The sequence below is a fragment of the Pezoporus flaviventris genome, unplaced genomic scaffold (genome assembly GCF_033815535.1).
Source record: "Pezoporus flaviventris isolate CSIRO_AGI_PZ_B2104156 unplaced genomic scaffold, CSIRO_AGI_Pfla_v1 ptg000007l, whole genome shotgun sequence".
NCBI lineage: Eukaryota > Metazoa > Chordata > Aves > Psittaciformes > Psittacidae > Pezoporus > Pezoporus flaviventris.
Genome location: NW_026892555.1, coordinates 35,338,011 through 35,348,014, shown reverse-complemented (window position 1 = coordinate 35,348,014; position 10,004 = coordinate 35,338,011). Strand labels below are relative to the sequence as shown.

General features: G+C 38.8%; 1 protein-coding gene across 5 annotated transcripts in view; it reads right to left on the bottom strand.

The window, feature by feature from the left end:
- Positions 1-388: 388 nt before the first annotated feature.
- Positions 389-10,004, bottom strand: part of PDE7A (phosphodiesterase 7A) — a 76,233-nt gene continuing 66,617 nt past the window's right edge. For all 5 annotated transcript variants that reach the window (XM_061448381.1, XM_061448377.1, XM_061448379.1 and 2 more), the window contains 7 exons: positions 9,283-9,383; positions 7,316-7,447; positions 6,500-6,591; positions 5,693-5,837; positions 4,748-4,844; positions 3,671-3,751; positions 389-2,618 (listed from right to left, as the gene is read on the bottom strand). In XM_061448381.1, the coding sequence (XP_061304365.1) occupies positions 2,407-2,618; positions 3,671-3,751; positions 4,748-4,844; positions 5,693-5,837; positions 6,500-6,591; positions 7,316-7,447; positions 9,283-9,383 (860 nt within the window). In that variant the 3' untranslated portion in view covers positions 389-2,406. The remainder of the gene's footprint in view (positions 2,619-3,670; positions 3,752-4,747; positions 4,845-5,692; positions 5,838-6,499; positions 6,592-7,315; positions 7,448-9,282; positions 9,384-10,004) is intronic.

Here is a 10,004-nt window from a genome sequence, read left to right as displayed (position 1 = left end):
TGTCTTTAAACTAAGTCACAATGTGAGTCACAGAAGATACCTTTTTCAGTGTTAGTTTTCAAAGCAGCTGCCAGCTTGGCACATATTTTATTCAAAAATATCGAAGAGGAATCAGTACTTTTCCACACTTAACCCTACAAATCCTTGCAGGCTGTAAGGAAGCTGCAGTCTCTCCATAGTAAGTTACTCTGCATACAGAGCTGTTAGTTACCTCTTTGTTGTGACAGCTGGAAGGTGTCTGCCTTTCAAAGAGAACCTGTTAAAATACAGCTTTTCTGTTACTGCAGGTTATAACCAAAGCTCAGTATATCCCACTTGATCCTTCTCTGCTAAAGTCAGACAAAAGCAAGAACTTGCACTGGCAGCAAAGGAAGGAAGTTCACGCAAATGGTTTCATTACAAATTTATTTCTTTAAACATGGCCACTTTGAGATTAATGATACTACTCCAGGGAACATGAAAGAATAATAAAACAACTTCATTTTAGAAGGGAAACAATCAGGTAAGTCAGTATTTGCTTTTCAAACAGTAAAAGGCCAAGCTCCAAGAGCAATCCATTTTGGCATACAAGGACTAGTATTTTCAGATCCAAAAGCTGGCTTAGTTTTACAGTGGAAGCCGACTGCAACCTTAGCTACCTCTCCATAACCCTGGATGGTTGTAACTCAAATGTACAGGAGCATGATGTGAAAAGAGGAGTTTTTTATTAATTAAAAGTTAACAGCAACAGGCACGTATTAAAATGAATATGGCAAAGCCTTTACAAATGGCTTTACGCTGAAGCTCACTCCCAAAAATGGCTGTTGCAACAAACTGTAAACAGAATTAATAAACAGTCTTTTACAATAATAACAGGGAAATACAAATGAACTAAAAGAAAGCACCAGTTTCTCAAACTACATTACAGTTGTGCTTACGGTACTTAAACCAATGTAAAACAAATTACAAAAATGGAATGTTTTAAGTTTAAAATTAGTCCTTTAATTTTGCCCTAAAAAACATTTTCTGCTTTTCCCATCGAGACCCCATTGTTGTGGGTACTGTTTCAGTAGAGGGAGGAATACGTAAACAATGCACTTTTTTTTCATTACCATTATTATTATGTTTCAAATCAAAAACAAATTTGGTCACTTAGCTTTGTGCATAGTTTAAGGCATCTGTAGCAATTTGTTACAGTTTCCTCCCCAGTGTGGCTGTTCATGAAATTGTCACATTCTAAAAGAATAAATTAAAAGAAAATAAAGAGAAAAATAAAGAAAAACTGAAGAACAAAACAAGAATGTTGCCGTTCAAACCCTTCCCGGTGCCCTCCCGCCCTCCCCCGTCCCAAACATACTCACACACACACACGCACACACGCACACATACACACACGCTGCAGCGAAAGGGGCATTTGTACCCTTGTTCTGAAGGACACGCTTCCCATCCCACTTTTATTTCAGATTGGCAAATACCCTGAGCTGGTTATGGTGTTTTAGACATTCCACCTTTTTTTCTTGCATGTGCAGTTCAAGTGTACACGAGTGAAAACAACATGCGATGTTCCCACTGCAGAATCGCAATGCAGTTCGGACACTTCCCCTCCCACCCTCCACCCCCCTTTCCCATCCCATCCCTTCCCTTCCCAGATTCAGAAGTGTTTTCTGCCATTAAAAAAAACTTGCATTCCCATATAGCACTGGAAGAAAGCTTGGCTGTGCTCTATGACGAATGCTCAGTTCCCAGTGCACAAACAAAATCATGGCAAATGGGAGGCTTTTCTGGCATCCAAAGAAACATGAGCTGCAGTCTCCGTTTTGATCTTTTTCCTTTAAAAAAGCAAAAGAAAAACAACCCCCCAAGTCAAGTGGTTCCTTCACAGCCATGCGCAAAGGTTAAGTCTAGAACCGATAGTTTCAGAGTACATTTGTAAACATCAAGTCTTGCCAGAGGCAGCAGAGGATGGGCACTTCACATTTCGGTATTAAAACAGGGACTGAGTGGAAGGTATGCTTTGAACACATTTATCCAAGTCTTGCTAAATTCCAAGAAAGTGGAACAATCCATCTCAAGTCTTAGATTTGAAGAGCGTATTCCAAGTATTACAAAAAAGAAACAAACAACCCCAAAGCCATGTGGCACAAAGTTTTCGTACTGTTCCTCCAAGGCTCAGTCACTGCTGTGCTTTGCATATTCAAGGTTCCGAACGAAAACCAACTGAGGCGTATGCATATTGCTCTGTGTTCAGATCTTGCAGGTTAAAAAAATTCTAGTTCAAATGGTCTGTGTCAAAGGAAAACTTGGAAATAAATAATGCTGGCATCGGTTTATCATCTTACCAAAGCCTTGGGCTGGCAAGTATCTCCTTTAATCCAACCGCACAGATACCAAGAGAAGAAAGAGGCAGTTTTGTCATGAAGACTGAGGTCAGGACAGTCGAGGTTCCTGAGGTAATATGTCTGAGTCCATTTCCTCAAAAGCGGGGTCAACATCATCACCGCTGCCAGTCTGTTCCCTCTGCATCCCCTTCCAGCTGGCCTTGTTCAGTCCCAGGTGGCCAAGCATCGTCTGCGACAGCCTCGTGTTGGAAAACCGGGCCCATTCCCCAAACAGTGGTTCCACTAAGTAGGTCATAAACCCTTTGAAAACAAGCAAACAGAGCCAGGTGAAAACAAAACAAAAAAGAAATTAAAATATTCAAACCTAATATTTTAACTAATATTTAGTAGCAAGTAATTCAGTGCATCAGACCACTCTGCTCCACCATGTGTTTAAAAGTTATCTTTACAAGATAATCTCTCAAAACGCGTAAGATTTTACTAGCCGTATTATCACAGAATAGTTTGGGTTGGAAGGGACCTTCAAAGGTCATTTAGTCCAACCCCCCGCAGTGAGCAGAGATATCTTCAATTAGATCAGGTTGCCCAGAACCACAATGGATTACAAATCAGCCTCCTTTCTCTCACAACAATGACCAAATAAAGGAATACTGGACAACACTGAAGGGAGCAAATCTAAACACCAGCAACTAAATTACACTAATTTAGAAAACCTAGAAGATTCTACATCACAGACAGACTGAACTATGAGGGGGAAAAAAAAAAAAATAAAAATTATAAGCTAAGAAATACGTTATAGAAATTTTTAAACCAAAAGGCCACAAAACATTTAACAACAAACATTTATAGACACATTTCTGTGTGCACTTATAGTGTCTATTTCCATGAACCAAAAATGCAATGGTAAGATAACCAAAACTGAATCTATCAACTACAGAAATGTATGATTTCCTAACACACTAAAAACAGTGCAGCTGATTGAACAGGTCAAGTTTTGTCGCTAATTTAAAGCACTAATTTGCACTGTTTGTGGTTATATTCAGTCTTTTTGCTTTTAAGTGAGTTCTATTCAATCTACATAAGCAACTTCATTAAAAGTAACTATAAGAAGTCATTTTACTCTTTTAAATCCAAATCAAGCTCGGCCTCTAGGCCTGCCAGTGCAGCCCCTTTGATAAACACTCCATTCAAGGGAGAAATGTTACATAGCAAACTGGGAAAAAACTGCTCTTTGTGACAAAATGCTGCCACACACATAGAGCAGCTACAGCCTTTAAGGAACGTATCTAAGAGGTACTTGATTCAAATTGCATCCTGAAAAAATTGACTGAAACACATCAAACTGCAGTTACCAATCTGGATGTTGGCGATAGTTTCCGTCTGTCGGTCACAAAGTGGACTCACACCCAAGTGATACTTTTTTTCAATATCTCCTAAGGAAACAGAAGTATAATACAAACCATTAAGTCATCACATCCAGACACAAACGGAGCCAAACACTACCAGAGATGAGTCCTGCAAGTTGGTTAACAAGGATGGTATCTTGCAGCTGGTTGAATGCATTTATTTCTCTCACCCATCTCCCCAAAAAGCAAGTAGGACTATCAGTCAGGCTAACAGTACTTTGTCATCAAACAAAATCCATCAAATCAGATTTTTCCTGAAGGATTCATATATTTCCTTGCAAAACCTCCTAGACTGCCACAGAAATGACGGGAATTAAAATCCTGCTTAGCAGTAGGGAAACAGCTTAGTCTTCAGAAATGTCTTACTAAAAGCAATCTGTTGTTCTGCTTCCCCATCACCTTTATCTGAGAATAAGCTTCATGTGATTAGCACCAAAAAAATGCAGTCTGTTCCCCATTTGTTGTATCCATGCACAGATTAGCAGGTCTGAAGTCAGTTAAACCAGCCTCAAGAAAGCAACAGCACACTGTATTAAAAAAATTAATAATCATGGAGAAAATTCACTCCACTTGTCAATTAAAAGCTTTATTAACTGCTTACATAAGGCATTAGCCTTAACTGCACAGTAACTAAACATCTCCTCTCTAGTCTTACCTGCTTACCAACAGGCCTCACAGCTCAAGTTTAAATATTGAAGACACATGATGAATATAAGTGTAATTTACACAAACCACTGTGTAAGTTTGAAGTGAGCATTATTATTCACCCGAAGCACCTTTCAGGCTGAGGGATGTACTGCACCACCCATTCCAGGTTCAGATTCTAAGCAGATTCTTTGCTGGGTTTTAGTAATGCTAACCTTTTGCAAGAAGTACAACCCATGGAAGTAAAAGAAAAATCCCACACTGTAAATCTCTACTAATCCTAAATATAAATCCCTTTGTTTGCAAGCTGCTATGACTCATGGTCGCTCTCTCCACAGTATACGTTATGTACCAACAGATACTTCTACTCTTACTTGCCTTGGTGGAAGAACTCCTCTGTCACTTTTTCACTCCACTGCTTACTCAGCTCCCACGTCCGACATGGATTACAAATATCAGCACACTTCAAAGCCATCTAAATATGTTAACATACAGCATTAGATCACCATTCCCTCCAACAGAAACATATGTAATTAATTATGTCCTGAGAGCAGATTATTTTAAGTTTTGTGAATAACAAACCTACCTACCATTCGTGCTTCTCTGCAAAGTTATGTTCTGTAATCATGTCTAAAAAGTGCTTGGGGAACTATCAGATCTCATGATCATCTCTGAGTAATATGGAAATTCAGGCAAGTCAAAGTATTTTGGTGGCACTATATTTAGTATACTCACTAGTACAAGAGACAAGAAATTCAAAAAGAGAGACAAAGTAAGCAAACTGTATTTTCTATTTCTGGCTCCAAAGTTCATGGCTTGCACAAGACAACTTCTCATCTGTTTATCCACTTTCTTTTAGAGTCCACAATATGAGCCTAGTAATAAACTTTTCTATAAACCTCAAAAGACTCACGAGGCTTTTGTTTTTAAGGTTTGCTAAACCTCTTCTCTAGCACAGCTGAAACTGATTCACAACAGTACTACTTTCCTTTCCTGAAATATGTTCTGACGAAGCATTTCACAGTTCTGAGACTGCACTGGAGTCCTCAGAACAACTAAATCTTGTCTTGGAAACAGCTCTCCTTGCTTTTGCAGCTCAAAGTTACCAGACTTACCAACACACATCACTTGGGAGGAGTGCTGGGAGAGGGAAAGACTGAAGGGGAGGGAACAACCTTTCAGTAATGCAACAAAATGACTAAAAGAGATTTCTACTTCATTTTGAGAGGAGGAGATAGCCTGGCAGAAACAATACTTAGTATTTTAATTAAATGACTTTTGACACTACAATGCTATTTTCAAAAATATTAACAAAAAGATCACCTGTAAAATGAAGTGACGATGGTTCGGATTCTCTAAACATAGGTCTCCTCTATCCAGATGGGACCGGAACATGGACAGATACTCATTTTGCTGACTGATGTCTGTGGCAAGAATGAGATCACCTATCTGACTTTCCATCAGCTGCCTGCAATTAGTGATACCAAACATTTAAAAAGCATAACAGTTAAAACCAGCCATCACTATTTGTACATGTCTTTTTATCATACTCTTTATTATATAAATACACACATATGCATTTGTACTATAATCAGCCTTTCCACTGAACTCTTTCTTTTATGTAGCTGTTTTCCCCTCTCTGAAGAATTCCTACAACATCCATAGAAATAGCAGGATGTTTCATTAGCAGCATTCAGAAAGACTGAATCAGTTTTTAGCTACTCCTCCCCCTTTTTTTGCCTTAAAAACGTACAAGCCAGTTGTTTAAAGCTTATTTCTTGTTCAAGTAGGTGAAGAGAGTCTATTTTAAACTAAAGTTGTGGTGGCAGAATGACAAAAGGCTGCCAAGTTTAATCCAAACAGGTGCTTGACTATATGAATACACATCTTCAGTGTGCTTACAGTGATGTTATTTTCCACAGATCGCATTGCACCACAAACTACTCTACTCCAACAGCATGGTATCCCATGGTACCCAACAGCATGATATCCAGGAATTCTTAAAATAGATCATAATCTACATTTTGTATTCAGAACTGCAGTAACTTAGCTTGTTTTGCAAGGCTTACTTACTGAAGTGACAGTTTACTTACAACTTTAATTAATCTATACTACTTTGTTTAAACATACCTGTTTTCTAATGACATGTGTGCAAATAAACCAGACTCTCTCAGCAACCCCACTGCTGATCTCCAGTGATGGTTCTCTAATACTGAGGTATTCTGCAAATGAAAAGGGTATTACAGGTATTAATCAATGACTTAAACTGAAGAGCTACAGACTTAAGAGTGGTACCAAACAGTTTCACTGGATCTTGGGAGTGGTGTTTTGGTTTCTTATCCTCCCCCAGCCTCCCCAGGAGGTTAAAATTCACAAATCATTAACAGATTAGGATAGGCTGGTTAATATAGGCTGAGAAAGTTGGGGCTGTTCAGCCTGGGAGAAGGCTGCGTGGAGACCTCATAGCAGCCTTCCAGTATCTGAAAGGGGGCCTATAGGGATGCTGGGGAGGGACCATTTATTAAGGACTGTACTTGACAGGACAAGGGGTAATGGGTTAAAAACTTCAACAGGGGAAGTTTAGACTGGATATAAGGAGGAAGCTCTTTACTGTAAGGGTGATGAGGCACTGGAATGGGTTGCCCAAGGAAGTTATGAATGCTCCATCCCTGGCAGTGTTCAAGGCCAGGTTGGACAGAGCCTTGGGTGAGATGGTTTAGTGTGAGGTGTCCCTGCCCATGGCAGGGGGGTTGGAACTTGATGATCTCAAGGTCCTTTCCAACCCTAACTATTCTATGATTCTAACACTTTGCTAGCTCGCACAATGGTTTTTTTATCCCAATGATGTGGAAACAATGTCTGGATTCAAGCCTACCACTAGCTAAACTGTACTCCTCAGGCATTCTCCAAACCTGGCTTTAACAAAGTAACCAATTTTGCCCTTACCTTATATAAAGTTGCTAAGTAATGGTTTGTTTTAATTAGGAAAGGTTGGTTAACGCCTGGGTGATCCAAATCATGTGTGGCAGCTGCTATTAAGCTGAGCAGGACATCCCATGGAGTTAAAGATTTGGAAAGCTGTAAGATAATAATGACAAATGTAATTCTGTTAACAATGCAAGTGTGCCCACAGGAAAAAAAAAAGCACGGATGTTACATTTTTGTTTCCTTTTTTTGATGAGTAACAGCCAATAGAAACTCAGAAAATTTTAATAACATAAAACTAATTCCACTGACTTTCACAGTTATTTCCCCTACAGAACTTCAACAATGGTTTAAGCACTTTTCTTTCCAAATAGGAAGGTTCAGTCTTTTAAAAATGCTGGCCCAGAAAATTCTGCTTTCTGGCTGCTAATGAAAGACTATTCCTAACCAGATCCTGTAAAAGCAGCAGGTTCTTAAAATTAGCTCTCCATCTCATTTACCAAGTCTGTCTGTATGTGTCAATTCTGCTTTAAATACAGACTATATTTTAAAAACTATAAAAAACTTTCATCTTTAAAGAAACTAATGTTCTGGAAGACTTCAGAACTGTTCAGAATGGATTTCTACTCTTACATAAAATTCTACTTCAAAGTCTACCAGGCAAAGAACAGAAAGAGGAAAATCTGCCAAAAATAAATATTTTTAAGAAGTATGTGCATGTCAATTAACTCAGCATGAAACTGAAAGGACTTATTTTCACTGCTCGTAGCTGTCACTACTTCTGGTTGGGAGGCTTGCTAGTTAAACTGAGTAATTAAACCAGAGAGGACGGTTTCACCTGCATGAAAGCGAAATGCAGTAAACACCCTGTGAAGACAGAAGTTTATATTCCCTGTTGCATTCACCACCTATCATGCCTCACATGCTTATAATACACTTTGGTGCAACAGAACCAGTAGTTGTATGTTACTAAAAATGCAAAGTCTATGCTTGCATCCGAACAATTATAAACCTTCCATCACAAGTACTAGATAAAAAACACGCAGAGCTTCCAAACTGTGTGCCATAAAAAAAGCTCATCGTGTATCAGCTGCACCAACAATTAAACTGAAAGCAGCACTGAGAAACTGAGTTGGAGGAGTGGGCAAAGAGCCTCTTAATAACACCCATGGATCCAGAACTTTTACCTCAGAATGAAGAGCTAGGCTATTCAACAGAACCTCAGATTGGGGATCAGCTTCATCACGGTAGAAAATTCCTCACCTGGCTAGAGAGTGCTACAGTTTTCAGTATCATACACGACAGAATTTAGCCCTGAAATTGTCTGACATCACTTACAGCAGACTGCCAGCAGTCCATGTAGTTAAGAAGCAAACACTCAATTCCCTAAGGTCTGTCACACTGTCCTTGTATTAGAAAGAAGGCCAAAAATAATCCTGATGTCTTTCTATAAGGTGCCTCTAGCAGAAGCATACTATTCATGAACATCAAAGATGAGCAAAGCAAGGGTAACTAGTTTCTGGAGGAAAACAACCCCACCACCACCCACCCCAAATGACAAATACACAGGTTTATTATTGCCAGCTGACTCGGACTGCAATTCTATGCAAATGTCTTGGGGCAGAGCTCTGCAATCTTAATTTCCTATTCTGGTTCAGCACCAAGTCACACAAACGACGATGCCAGCTCAGGAAAGAAATAAAAAGAAAAGTATACTGCTAAGTGTGAACCCACAGCCCCAGCAACACAGAGAGTAACTCCCTGCCTTTTTGTGTTCAAAAGGTTGTTTTGTTGAGTTTTTATGTTTAGTTGCTTTTAATAAAAAATGCGCATATGCACATATGTGTACATATAAAAAATGCGTGTATATTCACATATATATGCACATAAGTGTGCATATGTGCACACAACCCACCTATACACACACACACACAAAGACACATATTTCTGTACACCCATGTCATGTCAAAGTGAGAATGCTCCCTTACCTTGGGCTCTTTTAAGTAACAGTGCATGGCCTGAGTCACATCAGCAGCATGAACTGCATTATGGTAAGGGTTTTGACTGTGATAATCTTCTTGAACCATAACTGCAGGAAAATAAAAAATATCCAAATTTAAACGAAATAGCAATTTTTTCATGTACCATTTTATATATCCTTGTTAGGCACAGAAATATGCAATATCACAAGTTTCACACACATAAAAGTGTTTAAGTCAATAAATTGTCAGTTGAACCACGACACGGGTATAAAAGATTTTTATGTGAAGAAACAGTATTTCCTAAAAGAAATCAACTACATATAAAGTCATTTCAGAGCTAAAATTAAACAACTTGACATCAATATATAACCTGAGATGCTTTTACTTTGAGAACTTCCCAGGAAAAAGCTCTCTTTGATAATCTAGCCTGCCTGAATGTTGAGGCAACCTGAAATACAAAATGGAGATGACACTATATACCAAAGTATCATGCGTTGAAAACAGACAGGATCAGAGAAATTAGACACTGCTTTCCTGTCATATGAAGTGATTTTCTTTCCCTTTCAGGAGAGTGGTCATGGTAAGCCACCTCTACAAACTTTAGGCACCTTCTCATACTTGTTTGTACTCAGGCAAAATTAAGCCTATATACAATTTGGAAAAGAGTATTGTTTAGATGATGGTCTGACAAACCACTTCTAGATTCAATATTCCCTATTTAATTTCTT